This window comes from Pleurodeles waltl, chromosome 4_1 (genome assembly GCF_031143425.1).
Source record: "Pleurodeles waltl isolate 20211129_DDA chromosome 4_1, aPleWal1.hap1.20221129, whole genome shotgun sequence".
In the NCBI taxonomy this organism is placed as follows: domain Eukaryota; kingdom Metazoa; phylum Chordata; class Amphibia; order Caudata; family Salamandridae; genus Pleurodeles; species Pleurodeles waltl.
In genome coordinates, this window is record NC_090442.1 from 672,168,359 (window position 1) to 672,196,190 (window position 27,832).

At 42.5% G+C, this 27,832-nt stretch overlaps 1 protein-coding gene across 1 annotated transcript in view; it reads left to right on the plus strand.

Annotated features, from left to right (window-relative positions):
• NUP107 (nucleoporin 107) overlaps positions 1-27,832 on the plus strand; it is a 394,223-nt gene that overhangs the window by 236,758 nt on the left and 129,633 nt on the right. The window contains exons 18-20 of the mRNA XM_069229180.1: positions 510-579; positions 16,819-16,937; positions 21,976-22,014. Coding sequence (XP_069085281.1) covers positions 510-579; positions 16,819-16,937; positions 21,976-22,014 — 228 coding nt within the window. The remainder of the gene's footprint in view (positions 1-509; positions 580-16,818; positions 16,938-21,975; positions 22,015-27,832) is intronic.

Here is a 27,832-nt window from a genome sequence, read left to right on the forward strand (position 1 = left end):
ACAATGCTACACTGCAAAAGAAAATTGACCAACATGTTCAAATCTTGATATTTAAGTATGAGGAAACCGTTGTTAAAGGTATGGTATCTATTTTTTTTCCAGGTGCCAGTAAAATTGTGCTTTAAAACAACTGTATCCCAGTTTGCGTTGAGATTCTTTATTGTTCCACTAAATTAACAGTCAACAGTGTATACCAGTTCAGTAGTATATCTGCACCAAACAATCGCTCGTGTTGCCACTTGTGGTGGAACAGTGCTCTTTAAGACTAATATACTAAATTCACAAGCTAAGTAATATAAAAATTATTAGTGGTAAACACATGGGATGATCATTTATTTCTGATATGGTCTTTAGCTTCAGGGGAGCTGCTTCTATCACCGTACGTGATCGACATTTGTATAGTCTACATTGTGGTGTGGCTGTAATGCTGCAGCACTTTTGGCAGTCCTGTAATTTTCGACATATGAAAGTATTTCCTTACATTCTTAGCGGAGACCTTTGTTTTTCAGAGAGTGTTGGAGGAGAATAAGGAACACTATCATGTAATTCAGAAATTCATCATCCTGGGAGATGTGGATGGTAAGCGTTCTTTTATTAAATGAAAACATGAACGTTCTCTTTCAATCACATATATTTTTGTTTTTATGACATTGCTTCAACCTTCCCTCTGCTATATGTGAGGAATGTTTTATTTGGTGTGGGAAACTTTCTGCTGCATTACTAAGTTACCATTGCCACCATTACTAAGTTATGTACCATTTACATCACTATCCTTATTGCATTGTAAGCAATACTGCTGAGTTCTGTGGCATAGCATGTACTATTTTTAGCAGAGACATTTTTTAATATGCACTAGACATAGTAATGCTTACACCAGTAACCATGCACATACCCTTGACTTTCACGGATTTGTACTTCGTTTGGTACTGCTTGCTTGTTTAATTTTGAAATCAGAAGAGTGCCTAAGGCACAAAAATTCTAAGCTCATGTGAAAGTATAGCGTCCGAGGAGATTTCACTTAGTTTATTTGTGAACGGAAAAAGATCTGCCTTTTATAGTATCCAAAATTAATAAGTTAGGATTTTGAAAGATGGAAAAAATTAAAATTGAGAAGTACCAAGATTTATACATTTTCACTTATGACACTGTGGGCAACTACTCTGAAATTTATCTGAGCCAAAACAGCTAATTGCATTGTTTTGAATCTTCTTCAGGTGGCTGATAAGAGTCCGGTGTTAAATGTAATAGAAAAAAGTAGCTGGTCCTAATCACCCTCTCTTAAACAGTGCTCATCATGGCAATTCTGTTCATTATACTGCCACCAGAGGTTTTACCATACCATAAATGTCATTAATTTGTTTTATGACAAAATTCTATTTTTCCTGATGTTGGTCAACAGAAGTCTTTCTTTTTTTGTAATTATAGAATTGCCCTGGCAGGATTTTATTGTAATATTCCTGGGTGTGTTACAAGTAAATAAACAGAAGCCATTCTTTTACTTGTGTGATTATTAGAGCAACTTTGTTTTTTTTTACTAGTTACTTAGTTACTCATTCAGGTATCTTGAGGATCATTTTTTCTGGTCCACTAAAGTCATATACAAAAATGTGTTATTTTCTGCAAGACGTAAATATTTAACTTTTAAACCTTGCAGATTAGCTCAAGGAGGGGTTGGTAGAGAAGCTACTGATCACCTTAAAATGGCTATTTGTGCTTGCTGCTTACGATGGCAGATTTTGGCTGTGTGTGAATGGTTCCCTAGCACCTGGTTTGTGGTAGAAAGTTCTCTAGAAAGCAGCTTTCCACCTCAGGACACTGGCAGGTGGAGTTACACTCCTCTGTCTACGTTTAATATTTTGTACCGTCAAAATACCCCTGTGAAGGTGAACAAACACGTAACCTCAGAATTGTAGACACCAGTTGGTGACATATAACCACATTGGAGGAAATCTATCAGCCTCCCTTCAAGAGACATTCCTCTTGATGAATAGCGCATCACTGTGGTAAAGTGTATTCTATCCACACTCTTACAAAGTACAAATTAAAATAGAAATTCCTTTCTATAGCAACTCTGTGTCCCCAAAAAACTGTCAAAATATCTAGTAATTGATTATTTTTCTGTTTGTTGATGGTCTCTATTCTTAATAGCAGATAATACTGAGAACTAAATTTCTTGCATAAAAATATACTGAGTGTAAAGATACAGGTTTAAAAAAGAAATCAGAAGTCATGGATTTTGACACTGTAAAACTCATGGAACTAGAACTATACGTAAAGCACATGCAAGAGATGCTGATATCTAGAGCACTAATAGTTGGGGCATGAAGAGAAATGAGAAGGACATTTTTCTGCAACACTTAGACTGTTTCAGTGAAAAGGGAAAGCAGTGTGGAAGTACCCATCCTTGGGGTCTTACCTATAAGCTCCAAACATAAGTTCCCTCTTCCTCGTTTTCATTCACTGGGTCACTCTCTGAGATATCTTTTCAGCTGCACATTATAAAATGACTGCCTTTGTAATCTTGGGCAAGTTTGATCTATCTGCAGTGAGGAACCTTATCAAATGTCATACTGTGGTGTATTTGCTCTGTTTCATTTACAGTGGGTGCAGATGAAGGTAGAGATTCAGAGGTATTTGCTGCTGCAGACAGCTAAAGCAACACCTGCTTGCAACATGCAGTGACCTGCATATTGGCACAACCTGTCCATTCTGGTATTAGTCCGTAGAGACTGAGGTCCTACCATGGTGAATTTGATAGTATAGTACCTCTGCAGTCCTGCTCAAAATATCTCACTAGATTATGTAGTCGAGTCACATGCAAAAGAGTAAGAACAGTGCAGAAAAAATATTTTTCCTATGTCAAGTAGAAGTTTGCCCTTCCATGTGAAAATCGATTTGTGTTATCTCCACCCTGAGAGCTTGGCTTTCATTGTATAGATCAGGGAGATAAAGAACTTTTGAAAGGAACACAGACAACATATAGACTACTGCACACTTGCGGACTAAAGACAAGAAGGGAATTGACCTGTAACCCAAGTCGAAACTGTGTTTGGATCTCTCACCTAAATTCCGAAGAGCTTTGTAGAAATGCCTAAAAGGGCCTCGTATTGACTGAGTAATATAAAACACCCAGTTACACTTATAATCTCTTACCTGTCTCCTTGTAAACCAATCCAGCGTATCATGTATGGCACAGGTAAAGTGTTGAGATTGTTTTTGTGTTCTGTTGTGCTTAGAGTACAAATTCCGGTCCTTCTGTTTGATTGTACTGCCTCTTCCAGAGGCACTCCATTCTTTGATTCAGTTTAGCCTTTGTATTTGTTGGAGTAGGTCCTACTTGTGCAGCTTTGAATTCTGCAGACTGGTTTCATGTTCACATGTTAAATTCCAGGCAGCAGGAGACATGTGATATAATTATTTAATGGTACTGAAAATCTATCCAGTTTATTTGGTATTGTTATGTTGTAATATTTGTAGAGCGATCTGCTTCCCAGGGAAGTGTGTCCTGGCATTGAGATGCAGAATTAACACAGACCAAAGAAATAATCCAAAATTAAATTATTGGAAAAGCCAGGTCTTGAGTTTTTTTTTTCTTCTTGAAACATCGTTCCTGTGAGATAGAAGTGGGTGATACTTTCCACTTTTGGGGGCCACAAAAGAAAAGGCATGACCACCCCTGCACAGGAGCAGAAAATGTGGGTAATAGCCACCAGGGAAGCATTCACAAAGTGTACGTTCCACCTAGGACAGTAAGGTAGAACTGACTCAACCAAATGCCTAGCTCCCTGACCATTTTTAAAATCCTGTGTAAAAGACAAAGAGACTTAAAAATGGCCCATGAGATGAGATAAAAATTAGAGTCATGGTAGCTTCTTTAGGAAAGGACATGCGCTCTTCAGGGAAGATGTTGAAGCATCCTGGTAACTGAATTTTGGACCACCTGTAGCTGCTTAAACTGACACTCTAAAATCTGACGGTATAGAGAATCCCCTGATGGGCATGCATAACAGGTTTACGGGCCTCCAGTGAAAGAAATCTGAAGACTTTATGCAACATTATTAAGATGAAGGTACAAGTCACCACAAATTTTCCCACTTGAATACTGACCATCAGCTCGTTGTCGACTTAGTTAGTCTTAGCTCCTGATCTAGAATAGCTCCCAAATTCTTTATCTGAGATGCTGGTGCTCGAGCAGAGCTCAGAGTTATGCTAGCCGTCACCCCTTGACCCATAGCTGTTGTTTGTCTTCTAAGCAGAAGAAGCTCAGTTGTTTAAGCTCAGCTGGAGACTGTTGGATTACGTCCAAGAGGCGATCATGCTCATACAAACTCAGAAATTGCAGGAGTGGCTGTGACATCTTAGAGAATATGCATAGCATATGCCATGATCACAAAGCCAGAGTAAAGAACCGTACCAGCCAGGGGGAGCATATAGCTGTTCAAAAAATGTGAAACTCGAGAAAGATCCAGGAGGCACACCTTGTGTCCTGGTAACAGATGCTACAAAAGCAAGCACTGTTAGTTTTCCCATATATAATTACACCGATTTACTGTGGGGATCAGATTCAGGCACAATTGGAGAGACAGATTCATTGTAGGTTGATTTTTAACACTCTACATATGTACAGTTTGTGTTCAAAACTAAAGATTAGACAGTTTCAAAAAGGTCTTATTGGACTGGTGAAAACTGAGTTGTTGCATCAAGATATCTATTGCAAAGCTTTCACGTTTCCCGAAAGCATACAAGTAGTACATGCACTGCAAGTTGTAACACTGCATTCAGGGGCACGTGGTACTTGCATTGCAAGTCCCAGAATGGAAAGGACAACCCTGGACCATGTATGCTACCCATGCATTAACCAGGCAAAACTTAAAAGGCCTGTTACTGGATTGGTCAGAAAGAACCGATTTTACATCAGTTAAAACAATTGCTAATTAAATGTATTGAATGCAAAAACAGCTTTCCTTTTGGCCTAGTTAGTGTGCCGCATGATGTTTATTGCACCCCCTCCGACTTAGAGGAGAGAGGGGATGGATAAAAAAAAAACACAAAAAAAACAGGTTGGATACATACTTTCGGTTTCTTTGACTGATACTTCATCAAAGGAGTGACAAAATAAGAAGTGCAGGGAGTGAATCTAAACGTTTTTCAGCTGAAAGAGACTGGAAAAAAATAAAAAGTTACAAGTTCATCTGTAATGTAATGTTTTAAAACTGCTGTGAGTGGGATGTCCTGCCAGTGAAGGTTGATCCTTCCACTCCTTTCACTAACCACACTCTTAAACGATGCATTCCATACTGCAATGACTGCCCCTAGGTGATTGTCACACATGACCGTAAGACACTTCCTATCTAGGCTCAAGACTACAGCGCTCTCCCAGCCACACACCCTTGATGGTGAAGTATGCTTCCCATGTGGGCAAGCACTTCAATACCCCCCACTTAGTGGTTGTAAGCGCTATATAAATGTCACATACAATATAGAGGCAGGCGAGGGGTCTGCTGCAGATTATGCAAACTAGTTTTATCTAATAACTGTCAATGGCGATCCTGTGTATCAGCAGCTTATACAAATACTGTGAAGTTAAACTATGTGTCTGTTTTTAAAATGTTTTAAAAATGAAGAGTATGTCAATTGAGAACCTGTAGATTAATGCAATCGCGATTTAATCCTCGTGCCAGCAGCTCTGTAAACACAAGGACATGTTCAAGCATGATCAGTCAAGCTGCATAAACGAGACCAACCCAAAATAAAGATCATAGCACAGAAACCTTGCAAAAAGTGTTTTAAACGTGTCCTCTGTCCTCACTGCTTAGGGAGGATTTTCACTGACTGAATTCTGATGAAATGTACTTGATTTGGCTCTGACTAAAACAGTGATTTCTGAAATGAAAACAAAGCACCAACTGCCTCATTCCATCCCCCACAGCAGACCTGTTTTTGTCTGCTTCGGCTGAAGTGTGCTCCATTGCGACTTCTGTTCCAGAAGCTGGAGGCCTGAGAGGCACGGTGGGTGAACTTTCACTAATAAAACATAATCAAATGCTTAAAATGTCACTAAATGATACAAAAACAACACAAGGGTGGGTGAGGAAGGGAAAGAATAGTCTCACATTCCTATACGATGGATCTACAGACTGAAAGAAGTACCAGGCTTAGGGGTGGGTGGGAGGAGACAGACCTTGTGAAAATAGAGCAGTGTTCAGTTTCCATGTAAGATTTATTTTCAATAATGAATCACAACACAAAATAGTACAGAAAAGGTGCAAGGGCAAGTGAGAAATGGAATAAAGTCTCACATGACTGCATGATTGATCTGCAGATGAAAATCAGTAATAGACCTGGGGCAGAGGGAGGAGGAGATGGAGGAAAACACGAGTGCTCCAAGACAAAGAACAGGCAGTTAATACACATTGTTTTTTCAATGCATTACGGTTCTTGCATACATACCCTCTTTCAGTGTAGATAGGTTCTAATGAGGGTCTGCAGGCTCGACTCAGGGAGACACCTCAAGCATCCCCCGCCCCAGTCTGAAGGGCACAATGAGACACCAAGCTGAGCCATTGCTGCAAATATTCATGACTCTAAAGTGCTTTGATATTCTTAAACATGGGGCAGCTGGGAGACACTGGAGCGCAGTGGTTGGGGAGTAAGGAAGCAGCAGACATGAGAGCTAGTCAAAAACAAGTGCAATTTCCAAATTCATCCCTGGGCAGACCCTAAAACTGGACAAGTGGAAGGTGACGAGTACTGAAGCACTGCTCTGTAGGGCTGAAAGAACAACAAAAATGAGGGACATAAAGCAAACATTACCCACTTGGAAGCAAGGATTTTTAAAGGACACATTAACAAACAAATAATCAGCCATAAGTGGGCTGTAGGCCAACGAAGTATGTAACAACACGTCTCACGACGATGCAAGCAGCATCTAGGCTCAACCTAAAACAGAGACTGAGATACTGCCTGTATTCTGTCAGATAGAAAAGATGCCAGGAATCCAATGGCCTCATGACAGATGCTAGCCTGTGCCAAAATAAGTTTATGGTAGTACCTATTAGCTGACCTGTACTTGTTCTTGTCATCTGGGTAGTAAGTAGCACCCCACCTGTGCTCTAAAAACATGCTCTGTAGCTTCTCTGCATGTAGTCCCTTTGAATACCAGGGAGAGGAGGACTGCTCCCGACGATCATGACATCTTTTAAGGGAGTAACTGAATCAATAGATTTAATTATCCAGCTGCTAAAGTTTAGGGTGGCATTAAGCATGTCACACTCCACATCAAGTGCAGTCTTAGCTAGAAACTCACAAAACAGATTTTGGGAGCTTTTAAACCAGGGGGCACAAGAGCGCTGTGTGCACTTTAGTCCCCGACAGATTAGAATCCATAAGTAACCAAAAAATAATAGGCTTAAGGGAGCCGGACTGAAAGTGTTGTTGGAGCATTTACAATATTGGTAAGAACTGGACCAAGTAAATGCCCTGCTAGGTGTGTAGGCTGGGTTACAGTAAGACTTAAGCTAAGGGGAGTTAGGTTACCCAGGAGCAGACTTTTGGATGCTTTAAAAAGGGTGGCGCTAAAGTTCAGTCAACGGTAGGCTGAAAAGGTCCTGAAGACTTAGGGGTTTATACATAAGTCCCCCTATGTAGGAGAGTGATTAATTAACTAGGTTGAATTATCACATATTCTGCATCACCAACAGCCAACATCGCAATCATAGTGCATTAAAAGTGTCTGCAGTTTGAGGCGCTGGGTCTCCAGTTATTGGTTATGATCATGATGAATTATTGATAATTCCATATTGTTAGCATTAGCGACATGTAAATGAGACCACAGTTGCAGCCAGGTCTCATTGAGGAAAAGCACATCAGTGTTTTATTTTCAATAAAATGCCATATATCTAGCAGATGTGTGTGAAGGGAACAGATATTAACTGAATGGCATGCCAAGTTCCTTGAGATCAGAACCGTAATTGAACCTGCCATCTTGGTGTTGCAAGATGTTAACTTGCATAGATAGCATGATAACCCTAATTGCATAATTGTGAGCTTATCGGAACTTAGCTTAGCATGTTTGCTGAAAGAGAAGATAGTCCCTAAATACACCATGTTTTCTTAGCAGAGGCATAGTGGAACCAAGATTAGCAGAAAAGGCACAGCCAGCCCTCTTACATAGTCCTGGGGTGGTCTGTATATTGATGCGCTGTAAAAGACTAAAGCGCAGGTTGCCGATACTGAAAATGGCGGAGCGCTATTGTGAGCGTAGTGAAAAGTAGCAGTAGAGAAACCACTTCTTACACCCACCACTGTGAATGAGCCAAAAATCTTAAATCCATTCCCATAACCCACCAGCACAGAAAGTGATATAAGTGGATTTGCCATCATTCATCTGCATTGGCAAGGACATCACTGGTTCCCCTCTCACGGCACCTTGCACTCCTCCACCCTCCTAGGACCTATTTAATGGCGGCTGCAGCATAGGTGTGCCGGTGGTGCACAGAGGCAATCCCATCTCCTGGACTGCGGCCAGCGCCAGTTACCCTGGTTCTCTGTCTACCCACTGCTACCCTGGTCCGCTTCTCTGTGCTGTCAGCCCCGCTCTCCTCACTTCTGCCAAACTGCACCACACTACATAGGAGGAGCGTTCACATGCACCTCTCCTGCAAGTTCTCATGCACTCTTACACCCATCACTTCAGCACCAACAGCCCCAGGTACTCCAACCAGTCACCCATTGAAGCTCACAGAGAGCAAAGACCACCCACACAATACATCACACTTGCATATATGCTCCTTAACACTGCTCACCAAACATGCCATGTAGATATGGGATTTATTGCACAACCACACTCCAGACCTAGGACCTACTTTTCCTCATGGAGACATGGCTAAAACCAGCGTCTGCATCAGCCTTCACTACAGCTATTCCTGCCAGCTACAAAGTCGCCAGGTAAGACCGTCAGCACAGGCCTAAAGGTGCGGCCCCCATCATTTGCAAAGATACCATCAGCTGGAACATTTCATGTTCAGGATGGGCACCACAGCTATCCTCCCTAGGTGGAGCCCTCATATACAGACCACCAGGACCTTTCATCAATCTCACCAGCAACATTAAAGGCTTTGTCACCACCATTATCTACACCAGCACCTTCATCCTCTTCAGAGACCTTAACTTTCACCTAGAAAACTGCACCAACTCACTCTATGGCCCTTCTAGAAAACCTTGGAAACCTTGGCCTCGCAGCGCACGTTACAGAACCTTCCCACACCGTTGGCTACCCATCCACCACCACGAGAACGACCTGCTGCAGCTAAAAAAAAAAAGGCATCACAGAAGAGTTGTGGGCTTTCCTTCCCCCTACGCAATGACCCAAGAACACCAGCATCTTGCCAAAAGCCATGAAGAACCTCAACCGCTGAATCACCAAATGCGCTGACAGCCTGGCTCCCCTCAAGTGCAATACAAGAGCAAGTGCCTGACCCTAGGCAAGGTGGTAGACAGAGGAACTCAGGCTAACAAAATGCCACGCCATGCCACAGCAAGCAAATGGAGAATAGGTCAAGACACCACAATAAAGACATTTTCATATCTGCCCGAAGACGCTACGACCAGCAGATACGGAACACCAAGCGCTCACCTCTCGTAGAGTGCATTGACACAGTCATTAACAGTAGAAAGGACAACTTCACCATCATCAAGAAAGATTTCACCCCACTTTCAGCATCATCACTCCCTCACAAGATCTTTGCAACAAGTTCTCTGAATTCTTCTGTGGCAAACTCACCCCCATATACAGCAACTTCGACTGTCAACTGGACCCAGTCACCATCTCAACTCATTTCCCATCAAGGCAGAAGAACGAACCCACTGTCGAAATTACTACTACCATGAAGACCATCCTTGCCCCTACCATGCCTTCATCAAAGGACTCCTACCAATAAGCGAAGCAGTAACACCCATTCTCAACGCCTTCAGTGACTTAGCCACATTCCCGGACACCTGGAAAACTGTCACCCTTATGAAACCACTGGTACAGCCACACTTTCCAACTACAAAACCATCTCCCTCCTGCCATACCAAGCAAAGGTCTTAGAGAAACTAATCAACTGAACCCTAACCAACCCCCAGCTCCTCGATGCTGTGCGATCCGGATTCAGACCCACCCACAGTCCAGAAACCACACTATTTGCTGCCACAGACAACATCTGCATTGTCATTGACAGAGGAGACACAATAATCCTAATTATTCTAGACCTCTCTGAAGCATTTGAGAGTCTAAACTCCCCCCCCCCCCCCCCCCACCCCCCCAAAATCCTCATCAGGCATCTGCACAAGATTGGCTTTGAAGGGCCTGCTCTCTGTTGGATTTTCTCCTTTTTAATGGAAGAACACAATCTTTCAGCCTGCCACCTAATTCCTCAGAAGCCTCAAACTCATCTGCGGAGTGCCTTAAAGTTCATCGTTGACCCTCACCTTCTTCAGTGGCGTGCATGATTATACTGGCCAGCATCATCCATGCACACTAACTCTCTCTCTTATGCCAAAGACACTCAACTCATACTGATGCACAAGATGTACATACACACACACACACTCACACTCACTCTCTCACACTCACTCTCTCACACTCTCACTCTCTCCGCATGTCCAAAGTTTCTAACTGGGTTAAAGCCAGCTGTCTCAAGCTCTACCTCAATAAGACAGTTAATGAATGACCTTTGAGAAGAACACCTCACCATGAAACTCAAACTGGTGGCCGGCTGACCTTAGATCCACCCCCAGCACCTACATCAGGAACCTTAAAAGTCAATACCAGATAACAGTAAAGTAGGTTAAAAGGTAAAAACAGAAACACAGGCTGTTTCTCTTGCCCTTAGGCTAGAGTGCGAGTTAGTTATGTCAGTAAAAGCAGTAACAGTAATTAAAATGTTGATGAAGTGATTAATTTAATATTCAATAAAGGTAATGTTTACAGATGTTATTGTAATTTTAACATTTCAGCATCTCAAATGAACCATCTTTATGTTAATCAACCAAGTTAAAAATCTGGTGAAAGAAGCAATAAGGTTGACGCATCGACAAGCAGACTCCTGCTTCCTGTTCTCATCTTAAAGAATTTGTTGACCATCCTCTACAAAGAGGTTTGCACTGTCCAGTCAGACAGTGACCAAACATTCTTGCGCCTCAAGTACTGGTCCCCAACTACCACATATACTCCCCATACACATGACTGCACACCACCCTAACACCTCTACACAACACAACATACTAGGGGCTTGTTTCAAAACGTGAGCTAAAATATTGTGGATGGGGTGAGAAGTGTACAGAGGAGGCTGGAGCTTCATTTGCAGAGTGGCTTTGCTAATAGCAGTCATACAGACGTGCCTTTTTAACCAGATGATACCTCTGCACAGTCGATGCATGGAACACTGGAAAAGTATATGGCAGCAGACTTAATTTTAATACGTGTGGTTTCAGTACACTGCAGAAACCTCTGATGAGCTTATGCTTATAAAAGCAGTTAATATGTGAATTAACTTGGAGCAGCAATTTTACCACTGTCAAGTTTTCTTTTCCACACTGGCAGTTTGGAAATGTTTCGTGAAAAGCATAAAGATTTTGGAGTTTTCTTCAAAATATTTTTTTTTCAATAGAGCACAAACAATTCCAGAATATATACAAAGATGCATCTAATATTAGGGAGCATAAAACAAATGTTTGCTGTCTGCTGAATCAGTATAAGACCATAGGCCAATAAAAGGTCAGCAGCAGATGAATCACCTAGTAAAAGCTAGCTATGCTTTCTTTATATTGTATAGATTTGTAGAGCACACTTACATGGGAGGGTATCCTGGCACTTAGCTGGTGTGAGCCTAGCCACACCTAGAGCCTCATAGGACTACTTGAAAAGCCAGGTCCTCAGTTTAGTGTGGAATTCAGGAAGTGAAGAGGAAGCTCTTATGAGTAGCGGCAAGTTGTTTCACGCTTTAAGGAGGTGTAGGAGAAGGGTTAACTACTGGATCTGGTTTTCCATATGCAAAGGGATTTGTGAAAGTAGGAGTCTGGGGGAGCAGAGGTGTCTTTAAAGTGTGAAAGTGAATGTTTATTCAGGTGTGCTGGGCTAGTGTTATGTAGTGCCTTGAAATTGTGATTGTGGAGTTTGAATTGTGCTCTTTTGTGTATGGAGTAGAGTGGAGGTCCTTCAGATGTGGTGTGATGTGAGTGCGGAATGGGAGGTTGAGAGTGATTCTGACCGCCGAGTTCTGAATGATCCACTGCCTTCTGGTGAGCTTTTTGTTGAAGCATACAAGGTATTACAGCAGTTAGCTTGCTTGTGACAAGGGCATGCATGATGGGTTTTTTGGGTGCTGTTTGGGAACCATTTTAAAATCTTCAGGTTATGGGAGCATGGGGCGGTGACAGCATTGACTTGGACAGTCATGTCAACTTTGCTGCGGATGATGATCCTTGGGTTCTTGGCTTGGGTGGAGAGGGTGGGTGTTGTTCCTACCTCTGGTGGCCACCAGATCTCAGAGTGAAGTGCTCTTCACAAAGATCATGATCTTGGTCTTGTCAGTGCTCAGCTTCAGACAGTTGAATTTCATCCAGTGGGTGATGTTATTCATGCAGACATTTAACTTGACCCGGGTACTGGGAATCTTGTCCTTGAGGTAGTGTGAGTTGCATGCTGTCAGCATAGGAGTGGACAATGATATGAGCGGATGATGCAGGCTAGAAAAAAGGATTGGGCTCAGAGAGAATACTTGCAGAGGAGTTCTGAATAGGTCTCCAGCTAAACAGGTACCAGTTAGTGGCCAAAAGGTTTAATAATTATGTTTATTCATGGTGAAAGAAAGGAGTACAAGAGATCCCTATTTAAGAGTATTGTTTCAAGAAAATCATGTTGTAGGAAGCTGGCATTTTGTATACTATATCAAAATGAGAGAGAGAGTGCACAGAGTCCAGGGGTTCACCAGAGGCTTAACAGAGGCTAAAGTAGATAATACTAATGCTCACTTTTGTGGTGGTGTGGTGAAGCAGTTAGGCTTATCAGAAGGTAGTGTAAAGCATTTGTTGTGCACGCACACAGGCAATAAAGGAAGTACATACTCAATGACTAACTCCATGCCAATGGTTTTTATTTACAAAATATATTTTATTACTTTATTTCTAAAACCACAAGATTCAGGTTGAAGGTAAGTACACTTGCACGTTAAGTATCCAACATCTGTATAAATACCACTTTGTTTCAATTTGGCAAATTAAATGGTTTTCGATAAAATAGCAAATATCTGTTTTAATAGTTGAAACACTGCAATTTTCAATACAGTTGTGGTGGGGAAGAAACATTAGCACAGTTTCAGAGTAAGTACAAGACTTACAGTTCCGGTCTCCGGGGCTAGGATATCCACAGACTGGGGTTCGAGTTAACCCCAAACACCCACCACTAGCAACACGGGGACGGGCGGGTGCAAAGGTCAAAGTTGAGGTTGATTTAACATGGGCTCCTATGGAGACTGGGGGCACTTGGAATCAGGCCTGCTTGCAGGTAAGTACCCGTGTCTTCGGAGGGCAGACCTGGGGAGTTTAGAGAAGTACAGGTGGGGGGGAGGCACAGGTCAACACCAAACAAACACCCTCAGCCCTCCTTGGGCAGCCAGGTTCAGGGTGCACACACAGCATCGGGCTCCCAATGCTTTCCAATAGGGGGGCCTGGGGTTCACAACAATGCTACAGGCTAAGTCCAGGGGGTCTGTTCCGGAAAACCAAAGGTTGGACAAGGAGTGGGGCCACCTGCTGGATGTTTCTGCACCAGAGGTCGGATTCCCCAAAGCCAGGGGGCTGCGGGTGCAGGGGTACCTTTTGCCGCCTGGAATCTTCCTCCAGTTCTCTCACGGTCAGGGGGGGTCCTCCAGATCTAGGCTGCAAGCGTCATCATGTTGGACAGGAGAGGTCAACTCAGGGTAGACACTAGGTCAAAATTGCCTTGGGCCCAGCTCTCGTCAGTTGGGTCACCTGGACACGGGCAGTGGGCATATGGTGTAGAGTGGGCAGGACTCTCAGACCCGGAGCGGTTCTGGAGTCCTTTCTTGGAGTTTGTCTGGACAGGGCCGCTGTCCATGGGAGATCTTGGTCCTCTGGGGTGCAGGCAGTCTTCTTGAGGCTTTTAAGAGGTCGCTGGTTCTGCAGGATGCATCACCTTTTTGTAGCAGGGATTCAGAAGCTGGAGACAGGCCTGGGGCCAGGTCAGTTGGTGTCTTTAGTCTTCTCTGCTGGGGGGTCAGCATAGCAGTCCTTCTTTCTTCTTGTCTTCTTCTTGAGGTCGCCAGGAATCTGGTGAGCTGGGTTCAGGGAGGCCCTTAAATCCTGGATTTAGATGTGCTACGGGGGTCAGAGGCAGTAGCCAATGGCTACTGTTCCTGAGGGTGACTACACCCTTCTGGTGCCCACTCCCATTGGGGAAACGAACACAGACCTAACACTATTGGTGGCTGTCCTCAAACCAAGATGGAGGATTCTGTAATGAGGGGGTCACTTCAGCTCTGGACACCTTGGGGGTGGTCCCCGCTGAAGTGGTCACTCCTCCTTATTTTTCCTATGTTTCCCACCAAACATGCTGCCAAAAGTGGGGCTTTGTCTGGGGGGTGGGCATCTCCACTAGATGGAGTGTCCTGGGGCACTGTAACAGGAGGCCTGAGCCTTTGAGGCTCACCGCCAATCGTTAGTGTTCCTGCAAGTGGGGAGGTGTTAAGCACCTCCACCCAGTGCAGTCTTTGTTTCTGGCCTCAGAGAGCACAAACGCTCTCACACCATGGGGTCAGAAACGTGTCTCTTAGTGGCAGACTGGCACAGACTAGTCAGTCCTGTACTAAAGTTTTGGGTAAAATACAGGAGGCCTCTCTAAGATGCCCTCTGTGTGTATTTTACAATAAATCCAACACTGGCATCAGTGTGGGTTTATTATGCTGAGAAATTTGATGCCAAGCTTCCCAGACTTCAGTTTAGCCACCGTGGAGCTTTGGAGTTTGTGATGAAAAACTCCCAGCCCATGTGCTTAATATGGCCACACTGCACTTAAAATGTCTAAGATGGACTTATACACTGTAGGGGTATATTGCGTATCCAACCATGCCCTCACCTGTGGTATAGTGCACCATGCCTTAGGGCTGTAAGGCCTGCTAAAGGGGTGACATACCTATGCCACAGGCAGTCGTTGGTGGGCATAGCACCCTGAGGGGGGATGCCATGTCGACTTTACCTCTTTCTCCCCACCAACCCACACAAGCTGCATTGGCAGTGTCTATAAGTTTGGTAAGGAGTCCCTTAGGGTGGCACAAAATATGCTGAAGCCCTTAGGGACCCTCCGTGGTCACAGGGCACTTGGTATCACTGGTACCTTCTACAAGGGACTAAGATGTGTGCCAGGGGTGTGCGAATTGTGGGACAGTGGTACAGTTTTAGTGAAAGAACACTGGTGCTGGGACCTGGTTAGCAGGATCCCTACACACACTGTCAAGTTAGCATCAGATAACAGGCAAAAAGTGTGGGGGGGGTACTGCAAAAAGGGGTCCGTTTCCTACACACATATAATAATGGAATCTTTAATATTGTTTGAGTCTCGTAACCTGTTTCTGTTCTGGTTGTTCAAAACCAGTCTCTCTGAAGCAGAAAGAGCTTCTTCTGCTCAACCAGATAATTTTTATTTGGTCTTATCACACCGACTCTAAACTTTGTCTGCCAGCACTTCTTACATGAGGGTTGATGTTTATTTTCGGTCATATATCCATTACCTTTTCAAGGGAAGAGGTTTTTGAAAAGTATAGAGGGATGTATAGGACGTCTGGATTCATGCTGATTGTCAACCCGGCCACTGACTATAACAAAGTTTCGTTTAACATTTAGGAAGGTCCTGGGAGCTTGGGCTGGACTGTTCCCATAGGAGCAGGATGCAGGCTGATTTTTATATGGCTAGGTCAAAACTGAAGTGACGGGTGTGCAAAATAACTATGGACTGGACTGTGGTGCTGAGTAAATGACAGTGGTTGAGATTAATCCTGATTTCCATCTATCACTTTTTTTTGTACACAAGTGTGACACCCTAACTATAACGGGTGTTCCCAGATATTTTTCCTGCGCACTATATACTACTGGAACCAAGTTATACTCGGCTGATAAGCTCTAATAATCGCAAAACTGGTCCTGGATTATTTGTGTTGCGGTTGAGGGAAGGCCTGGCCTGGCACCGAGGGCTGACCTGTTCCAGTTGGGGCAGGGACAAGATAAATTTGTATATGGCTGGGTCCAAACTGAGGTGGCATAGTGTGCAAAATAATGATCGCCTGGGATGCATCCTAATTACCAGTGCCTGAGATTAATTTAAGCATTCCATCAATCACTTTTTTGTACCCCTCAGCATGACACCTTCTATAATATTCCACCAGCAGATGATGTAATATATGTTGTTTGTGTGTTATGTTTCTGATTTATTAAATATCATCTTGCAGACTGTCATTGTGTTGACAATAAAGGTTTATACCCCCCAAGGATGGCTGAGCCCAGGCTTCTGATATGAATATTCTGAAAGTACTCTGGGTTCTGTTCTGGCAGTGTGGGCGAGATTGTGGGAATGGTGTATGCAACAGTGATGTTTATCTTTGCTTTCAGTGACCTCTTGGATAATGTAAACGTTTCGGCCCCTTTTGTAACCGAAGGTCATAACCATTGTTAGAATGACCTGCCTTTTAATGTTTTAAGCTTATTTTTCACTCAGTTTTGATTTAAATGCCATGCAGGTGACCGTGTTAAATTTGATTGCTGCAGGTTTAATGGATGAATTTAGTGAGTGGCTGTCAAGAGAAGGAAAGTTGCTGCTGGGACATCTCCTGCGCTTCATGACTCACCTTATTTTGTTCTTCCGCACTCTTGGTGTGCAGACTAAGGTATGTCGTCTTGGCTGTTGAGGGGCAGTAATTGCAAACATGTACAACCCTCCTGTAGTACATAACTAGTTAGAATACGTTCAGGCTCATTAATGGACTCACTCCTTTTCTTAATATTGGCAGTTCTAAGATAACATAAGTATTAGTGTGCTGAGTCCAGCAGCTGCTTCTAAAAAGGCATTGACTGGATGATTATGGCATGCATGAGGGATCGTAAACAGTCATGCATAGCTTGAGATTTATTTATCTTGTATATGTAGTAGCAAGTTCAATTCTGTCGGAAAATACAGCTTACGGAAAATTGAGTCAAGATTTAAAATGCTTATTCCTGAGCTAAGCTACCACTGTCCTTTATGACTTTATCTTACAATTTGGTTGTACTATCAGAATATACAGTGTATAAGTTACAATGAGATTTACTTGTTTTTAATTCCAGATGTAATTTGGTTTCCATAGATGTTTTGCAGTGAAAGATCCAACTAGGATTCAGCCTGAAATGAGGGCTTTTTGGATTACAGCTGCTCTCTTAGTGGAAACTTACAATTGGTATTTCACATAACAACTATTTTGTTGTTCGCAATTGGTTATACACTAGCACCAATTGTGAACTGGCACACCATCACCCAAAGATTGTCTTGCTTATCTATAATATGCCTGTACGTGATAACCTAATTCCATGACATGACTTAGTCTAGTGCAGTGGCTGGGTGAAAAACTGTTGTCAGCACTTTTACATTTAATGTGCTCAACATCCTCTCTAATGGGACAAGCAATTCATGATAGGAGAGAATTTGATAACTCTGCATGAGAAAACTTGGACCACCTTCCTCCTGACTTAAGCAGCCTAATCTTCATAATTAAAGCCTTTAGTTAGTTGAGGACCAAAGTTGCGGTTACACTAAACGTCACAGTGCTAGTATAGCAAAAGGCCAGGTGTACCATTCATAATATTTAAAATAGATAATCTTGTTCCAGTGGGGTAGGAGCTGGAGAAATGGGTTGTTTAGTTTTCTGGTGGCTTCCTTGAATCTTCGTGCTTACCATAATTATTTATTATTTCTTTATATCTAGAGAGGCAACAAAATACAGTAAGCTAATAAACACATTCTTTTGAGAAAGTACACACACACAGTGAGTAATAATGATCTAACGATTTTCTTCATTCCTTATATTATTTATTCTTCTTCAGTACAAAATGTGCAGCCAATGCGTTTCGCGCATGGCGCGTTTCATTAGGGATGGAACATGTACAAGCACATATATGAACTATACAGGAAATACACCATACATTACAAAGCAATCAATAAGAACACTTTACTACCAAAAAATAAATACTAGGGACCGCACTCCAAAAGAATACATCCATACCCTATATCAAACAGTAATAACGCATTAAAAACCATCCATGTACGAAGATCAAAATTACCCTTGGACCTCTTGATGCTGACTACGTAAAAGGTTATTTGTCCTAGACATGCATATCAACTATTGAAAAAGTAAAATTATTATTGGTTTCCAAAAGCAAGAGGATTGGAACAGAGCTAACACCGCTAATGGTAGTCATCATCATCAATAATCTTTATTCAGTGATAATCCTAACCATAAAAGTGCATAAAATCAGCTGTAAAACCTTTCATAAATGGAAAACGTACACAGTGGGTAACATATAAATAAAAATGATAAAAATATCAGATAAAATCCTAAGAAAGATACCCCACAGGTTGCATGAGTTTAGGCAACCATTGACAGCAGCAACATTAATCAAGCGTGGAATCCCTTGCTCACATTACAGCTCTTAAAAAGCAATACATTTTAAAAATAATGTGTTAGTCAGATAGTAACTGAAGGTGCATAAGAGCCAGTCGGACTTGTATAGAGTTCAGGGACTTCAGTAAGGGTGTAATAAACATTTTCCTAGGACCATTGAAATAACTGCAGAACATCATGAAATAAAGGGTGTCCTGTGGAGATACATTGTTGCAGCCACAGAGGCCCAAATAACCAGGGGGACTCCATTCTCTTGGGGTGGGCCAAACGATGTAACACATTAAATCTAAATTTAGTCAATAAAAATCTGTCCCTTTCACTCTTCATGATAATTAAGTACAGTTCCATGTTCCGAACTGATTTTAGCAGCATGTGCCCCTGAACCACGAGTTTCATCAGTTGCACCTGCTCTCAAAGTAAAAACTTATGCTCTAAGAAGTTGTCTCTTACCCACTTCAAATCAGCAGTACTCAAGGACTGGGGGCTATACATATTGATACATTGTTGAAGATGTGAGCAGAGTAGTAAAATTGAATGCTTGGAGCTTATTTTATCTGTCCAAACAAGTTAAAGTCCCCTTAATTCAAGGGAAATGATTATGAGGTGGTGACTTTAATGAATGCATCTGGAAATTCTTGACATAAGAAAGGTTATGAGCATATCTGTCTTAAGATATATCCTTATAGTGACTCATTTAGAATCTGGAGAGAAAGGGCAAGAAGAGTAGAAAATACATTATTTAGAGATTAAAGTAGCTTTCCCTCCAGCCCCATTTTCTTCCTTCCACTTTGTGTGTACATTGATGCGATGAGGCAGCCTCCGTGTCACATGCATCCATGCTAGACTTTAACCCTGTTTCTATATCCAAAAGGTATGTCTAAGCTAAATCCATTGATCACTTAACAAATCTCCTTAGTGTGTTTATAGATTGAGTTGAAATTAATAAAACAAATATTAAGATGGTTATTGGCTAATAATGGATACAGCGACTTAATAAGAGAACTTTGAGTCTGTGTACGTAAACAGGTAGGAAGAGCCTTGAGTGGCAAATAACTGCTCGAATACCTAATATTATTGTTGGTGAATTTCACATTAGTAATCATTTTTGGGTTGCATTTGTTCCTGTATGTTCAGCTACTTGCGCTGTTTTGTCTACGTGACCATGTTGTAAAATGTTATTATGATTGGCATCAGGGGCCTGATCTTTTATGCAACTCAGCAGTGCTAACTTCTGAATGGGACTACTAAATATGGTTCTTCAACCTATCAAAACAATTGTTACATCATTTGGACGTGTTGTCGAATATAATGTAACATCTGCACAAATGGCAACTTTAGAAAGTTGCCTCTTTGTTGCCCAAAAGTTTCCAGTGACTGTTCACGGTTGCACACAACCTTCTGCCCTCGGGGTGGGAGGATGTCTGGGCTCTTGAGGGGTGTGATCGACGGGTTCTGAGGTCTATGGGGTGTGAACAAGTCTCAGGAAGAAACACAAAGGCCCTGCCCTTGGAAAAGTTGTGACCTCGTTCTGGCATGATGGTGGAACAGGATGTGAGCCCAAGTAGGCGAGCATCAAATGGGAAGCAGCCTTTAAAGGGCAAATGGTGGTCCAACAGAAGAGAGGCTGCTCATTTGTTTTAGCAGACAGGTTGGCATCTGGGACAGAGAGGGAAAAACAGTCACCAAACCGTTTTTTCTGTGGTCTTGTAACCCCCAGGTAGCCACACCTCAAGGACGGGCTAGGGGGTTCCCAGCTCCAAAAGAAGAGTTCTGCCATGTTGAGAGTGGACAGAATAGTGCACTCTGGGATAGCTGGATGCCACATTTCACAGAATGTTGTCATCCGGTTGGAGGAACCTGGAATCCCAATTGCCTAGTTAGCTGCCCCATTCCCCCGTGGCTCGAAACGGGCATAAACGTGGCATCTCTGACTGCCCTTGTACTGGAGAGGGACCGGACCGCAGGACTACCTTCCTGTTTCCTAGACCTGGCAAAAAGAGGTTGCACCTAAGACTGGACTGAACCTGCTGCACCTTTAGCTAGTAAAGAGAGGGCTGTGACTGTTTGAGGGAAAGTCGTCCCTGAGTCCCAGACATAGAAGGTGTCTCTTAGAGTCTGTTGGCTGGCTCCGTATTACAGTCACAGGGTCATAAAAGCTGAAGAAACTGCCTTAGCAGGGTGATAACCTAGAATACCTGATCACCAGTGACCGCCGAAGTGCAGCCTCAAAAGGATCTGCTGGTTTTACTGAAACCAGACACCAGTGGCAACAGTTTTTAGCCTGGTCTTCCTACGGTGTTCGTAGGCCAAGGGGTGGGCATGGGAAGATCCCCAACACCGGCTTAGCATCCTTGAGCATCTTTGGCAACCTGCATCCCTTGCATCAGGACCTTTCCATTTGTCTATGGCAATTCGCCCATTGAGCCTGGATTTGACTGAAGGCTGCTTTTACTGCGAAGTAAGTGTTCAACTCTACCTTATTAATCCAGAGAGCCTATAGGCCATTTTCAAGTTTTGTCGTGGCTAACCCTAAACTGTGAGTCGCAGTAGACTACAATGATTTATTGTGCTAAGTGAAAGTCTGTGATTTATTATTTCTTTATAAATTCATATCACTGCAACTCTACAGTGAATGTTGTTGAGGTGTCTAAACATACAAATTAAAAAAAACTATTTTTATAAACTGGTGCCTGATTTTTATTGTCTTACATTTTCATCTTATTCAACTGTTTTGGTAATTTGATAAAACCTGAGTGTTCTGAGCCGCAGCTGTGCAGGACTGAGCTAAGGTTTTGCAAACTATCCTGATTAGACCAGATACAGAATTGTCATTTTATTAGACATGGAGGTCACATAACCATACCATGTAATAAACCACTTTCCTTACATTCGGTGGGACCTCATCAACTAGGAAACAGAAATTAAAAATCTGTGCTGAAGTCAGTGCCACATTGGGGAGAACAATGAGAGAGCCAGTGTTTAAAATAAAAAAAGCTAGAGAGTTAACTGCAAAGGGTGACAAAGGTGAGTGCAAAAGTGCAATTAAAGTGTCCAGTAGATTGGTGGGGGTGGTAGCTCACATTATTCAAGGCAGAGTGGCAATTACATGATGTACAAGCAATTCCAGACAAACGTTTTCATTAATTTCTCTTGGCCACAATAAAAACAATCAAGTTCACGATCAAAAGCTCCAGGGATGACTTCCCTTCAAAGATAAATTGAGGTTTTTTTCTTTCAAGTTACTCACTGGTTCTTTGGTTTTCGTTTATAGGAGAACGTTTCTGTGGAAGTTTTAAAGGCCTACATCGAGGTAAAATTCAGTTTGTAATCTTTATTTTATTTGACAAAATGTTATTTAGTAGTCATCCATTATGTTACAAGAATGCAGTGTAAGCACCCTATAATTAAAAAGCAGTAGAGTGTTAACAAGTGTGAACAGAACTGCTATGATACAAGCGTGAATTGGAATAAATAGCACAAGACAGACATTGAGCTTTTTATGGTATAAAAAAAACCAGTGTTAAAGATGGATTGTAGGTCTTCATGATCTATTGTTACCTTTTCTTTAGAATGCATATAAGGTGGTCTTTGACTCCAGCTAGAGGAATATTACCTTCATCTCATTCTAGCGGCTGTTTGCCATATGATTGCTGCAATATAGAGTGTTTGCAATACCATGCATGAGGGGCTATTTTACATCTCAAGACCACTGAATCATGACATATTACATTTTTATCTCATTGATACATTGTATACGGAAAGCAATAATGTTTGCTTCTTCTCTTCACTACTGCAGGCTTTTTAGAAATGTTGTAGTGAGGGCTCAGAATTCAAGCAAGACATTTTGGCTTTACCACTGCTTGTTGCCTATGCTTTAATTCGAGCTTCTCTTCCTCCATAAACCCAATATTTCATATTATAAATGTATTACATCATAGCTAAACGCCCCTTTTTCTGCCTTCCACTTTGTGTATACATTGATGCGATAATGAGGCAGCCTCCTTAACACATGCACTTGTGCTAGGCTTCAACAAAGTTTCTGTATCCAAATGGTATGTCTAAGCTGAATCCATTGATCACTTTGTAAATCTTATTAGTGTGTTTATGGATTGACCTGTAATTAATACAAAAAATATTAAGGTGGTTATTGGCTAACGATGGATACAGTGACGTAATAAAATAATTTTGAGTCTGTGGAGGTAAACCAGTAAGATGAGTATGCTTCAGCTTACCTTGAATGGCAAATAACTGCTCAAACACCTAATATTATTGTTGGTGGCTTTCACATAAGTAATTGTTTTTGGGTTGCATTTGTTCCTCTATGTTCAGATACTTACTATGGTTTGTCTGCGTGACCATTTTGTAAATGTTATTATAGTTTGCATCAGGGGCCTGGCAAATACTTTAATTTTTAGTCAACTCAGCAGTGCTAACTTCTAAATTGGGACTACTAATTATGGTACTTCAACATAAAAGAACTGTTACATTATCTGGATTTGTTGTCACATCTAATATAACATTTGCACAAATGGCAACTTTAGAAAGTTGCTTCTTGGTATATCACCCACCTATGCCCCACTTGCTTGTGCAGCCTCACTATGCAGATCTGTTTTTTACCAAAAGGCACATTGATTTTTAGTGCCTGTTCCCTAGGAGCAAACCAAGATCATACACGTTTCGATTTGCTTTCTTTTTAATGTCGAATTACCTTCCCTGTTTGTGACTTTACTTCAGCGCAACTTGTTTCCTTCATGTGCTGCAATAACTTGTGTAAAATCTATGTTCACCATCTCCAGTGTCCTGGTGGTTGCTAATTACTGGGTCTGACACATACATTGTTTTCTTGCTTCAACAAATAACTCACTCCAGAAATTAGAGTGGAATGCATCAGCACACCATTATATGCATGTGGCTTAATTGAATCTCTTCAGCTATCATAGGAGAGAATTACTTCTTTTAATTTTGTCCTATGATCTATTTAGGGACCTCTCTCACTTGTTTTGTACAAGAATCAGTCTCAAAATTGAAATACTTTGCTGATCTAATTATGAGGGATTGAGAGGCTGCATTATCTCCATACCATGTAATCTGCACCCTCTCTGCACAAACTATGTGCAGTTTTCAATGAAGCGTCTGATCACTCTTCCACCACCCTTACAAAGCGTATGTTATGTATTCCTATAAACCAAACAATTTTTTTCAACACACAGATAACATTTAGTTGTCTGTTTGCAGAAGACCTTGTGGACCATACCAAAATCTTACAGTGGGCTTAACACTGCCCCTTGCTTTACTTGGGAGTAGATTATGTAATTTAAAGATTACATGATGGCTATGGGAATTTTACTTGGTGTAAATTCTACTGGTCTTTCAGGGGAATCTTCATCAGGGTGGTTTGTCATGCCCAGCATTTTGCCTCTCAATATTAGACTGTCTCTTTAAAAACCATTCTGCTGTCAGTGTTCAGCCTTTTTTTCACTGGCAAATGTACATTTTATAAGAAAACACTCTATCTTTGAAAAGTAATGCCTAATTAAGATGTCTGATGGCACCAGTGACTGTAGATACACTTGCTCTGCATACACCGGCCACCTTACATTGGGTCCAAAAGTGTGCAAGTTGTTTTTCTTCGAAGAAGTCTTTCGAGTCACGAGGTATAGTGATTCTTCCTCTTGCTGGTAATGTGCATGGGCATCAACTCCATTGTTAGATTGTTTCCTTTCTCCGGCTGGTTTGGTTGTGTACCACCAAGCTCCGGGCCCGAAACCGTTTTTGGATTGTTTGTTCGTGATCCACTTCCACCTTTGTTGATATTGTTGTTGAACACATTTTTCCACCTTCTGATCAGGAAGCCACTGCCCGTCGGATCAATGCGCTCAATCAAAGGTCCTTTATTAGGCATCGCCCTTTCGGCCGATCTTCTCTTTTCTTTTTGCCCTATTGATGGTACGGATACCTTTCCACTTCTGTCCAAGGTGCCATACTAAGTACACGCGGACCGCCCTTCATCAGGTCTGCAGTCTCTATTTGTCTCCCAAACAGAGAGAGGACTTTGAGGCCTACCAATCATTTTGGTCTAAAAAGACCTTACAGGCCAAAGAGCACGTTGCAAGGAAATGCAGTGAAGAGACATGATATCTTCGAACTTCATGATGTCAAAGGGGAGGAAGAAGAAATCCACAAGGCCACTGGGGCTGAGGAAGAGGCTTTTCCCATTGTGGGTTCTGACTCCTAATTTGAATTAGAAATCGACACTGAGATGTAGGATCTTCCTCCAGGTCAGAGTGCTGACATCCCTGTCCTGCCACATATTTAAAAAAAAAAAAAAAAAAATCTGCTCCATCTGAACTTAAAGCTCCTGGCCCATCACTGTCAACAGGCCATGGTCGTCACTGAAAACTCGATTTGGATGCATAGCCCTCTGGCTCCACACTGAAATATAAACCAAAGCTGACCACTTTGTTGCCTAGCCGACCAACTCCACCTTCATCACTGACCACTTCAGCTCTAGCAGCTTCGGCACCAAGCATTCTGGCATCAGCAGCTTCGGCATTGACCACTTCGGCACCGAAACATAAAGTTACTTCAGATCCGAAGCTTTCCAAGCCAGCACCGAAATCCAACTCCAGGGCTCCAGTTGAACCCATTCTCTTTAAAATGCAAGAGATGCTTGATGCCTGCAAAAACATATACATATACAGCCTCATACCAGCCAGCCGTATTAAGACTGTGGTTTCCACGCCACGTCCATCAAAATGCTAACTTTAGCGATATGACAAGGCACCCAGCCCTTTGCATCCTCCTACACCATCTTCTCCTCCACCCCCAACACCACCTTAATGCTCTCCACCTCATTCTCAGGGTGACCCATTAGATAGCACCCCTCAGGGGTCCCCACATTCTTCCACTGATGGACATGGGACAACAGTGAATGACACGTTTAATGCGCCACAGCCCTCTGATCTTTGGTCAGCCTACGATGTTGACCCGCAACTAGATAATGATTGTGGCCTGTACCCTGCTAGGACTTCTCCTCCAGATGACACCAACTCCTATCAGGAGCTTATTGGCAGGGCTGCAACATACCACCAGCTCCCTCTGCATAAAGAGCCCATAGAAGAGGATTTTTTATTCGAAACCCTTTCCACTTCACATAAAGCAACGCAGTACCTCCCTATGCTCAAGGGTACATTAAGACATGCAGATGATACTCTTATCACGCCAGTGGTCAATTAAAAAAAATAAAAAAATGTAAGGACTCACTTTCCAACCCCATTTTTATTAAAGGGTAAATTTCGCCTGACTCTTTGGTTGTTTGACGCCTGTAAAAGGGATAATTCACAGGCTGCCAGTGACACTCCACCTCCTGACAAGGAAACTAAGCTCATTGATTTTTCTGGCAAACAGGTCACAGTGCAGTCCTCCGGTCACCGGCGTATGGCTAATACTATAGCCAGATATGATCATGCCCATTGGGAAGAAATGGAGGAACTCCTACTTTACCTCCCACAGTAACATAGGAAGAGAGGGCAAAAGATCATATCTGAGGGACAACTCAACTCCAATACCTCAATTAGATGCGCCTTAGACCCTGCTGCCAGGGGCATAAATACTAGTGTTTCGCTGTGCCGCCGTGCTTGGCTGCGCATTTCTGGTTTTATCCAGAGGTACAGCAGAGCCTTTTAAATGCCCCTTTTGATAAGGAACATCTTTTTGGCCCCCAGGTTGACCAAGCCCTTGAGAAAATGAATACAGTGGTTTCACTCTCCATTGGTGCACTTCAAACTGTAAGCCCCTGTAGCTCCTTTCGTTGCCCAGCGTATAGACCAGGCTCCAAGACAACCTCTTCAAATGCCTTGTCTACTTACCAGCAAGGACAGTCATCAGTCCTCTCCCAGAGTCTACTACGGGTGCACTTACAGAGGCAATACCACATAGGGACGAGGCTAAGGTGCTTTCCCACGTGACGCTATACCCACTACAAAGCAGTGACTCCCTCCCCCTGGTTTTTCCACACCTGTCAGGGAACGACTGCAACAATTCCTCCCCACTTGGCAGGCCATAATATTGTATCAGTGAATGTTGAACATTATCCAACATGGTTACTTTCTGGAGCTCATTTCCACCCCTCCAAACATTTCACCTCACACTCAGACTTTCACCGAACACTGCTGAAGCAAGAGGTTCAGGCTGTCTCATTCAAAGGAGCTATAGAACCTCTCCCTACCCAACATTATGGGTGAGGAGTATATTCCCTATACTTCCTAATCCAAAAAAGGAAGGCTTCCTATGGCTAATCTTAGATCTACAGCAGTTAAATCACTACATCCTGTCCTGTGACCAAATGGTCACCCTTCAAGACGTGATCCCACGTCTCCAGCAAGGCGATTTCCTCTTAGCACTAAACTTAAAGGACACCTTTTGTCACATTCCCATGCACCCAGCACATTACAAGTATCTCAGATTTGTGATACCAGGCAACCAATAGCAGTTTAAAATCCTTCCATTTGGGAACACTACTGCACCTTAAGTATTCACAATGTGCCTAGCGGTAGTAGCAGCACATTTATGCAGACAAAACATCCATGTCTTTCCGTATCTGGACAACTGCCTCATGAATGCCAGCACTCTCCTACTCTGTCACCATCACACCCAAACTACCATAGACTTACTACATCAACTGGGCTTCATTATCAGTTGTCAGAAACCTCACCTTCAGCCTTTTCAGACTCAACAGTATCTACACACACAATTGGTATTAGCCTATCCCAATGCAGCATGAATACACAACTTCCAAATCCAAATATCGTACTTCCAAGCCAAACAACAAGTCCCAGTCGGAACAGTCATGAGACATCGGAGTATGTTGGCTTTGTGCATCATCATAATGCCGAATGCAAGACTACACATGCGTCCGATACAGGAATGTCTGGCAAAACAATGGTCTCAGTTACAGGATCAGTTTTGAGAATCTGGTATTGGTAGAAAGCCATACTCATCGCTCTTTGCAATGGTGGAACAAAAACAACCTGTTAAAGGGCGGCTTTCCCTCAACTCTGTTCCTCAGACCAGGCAACGGGTGCATCTCAGACCGGTTGGGGTGCTTACCTTTAGGATCTCACAGTCCA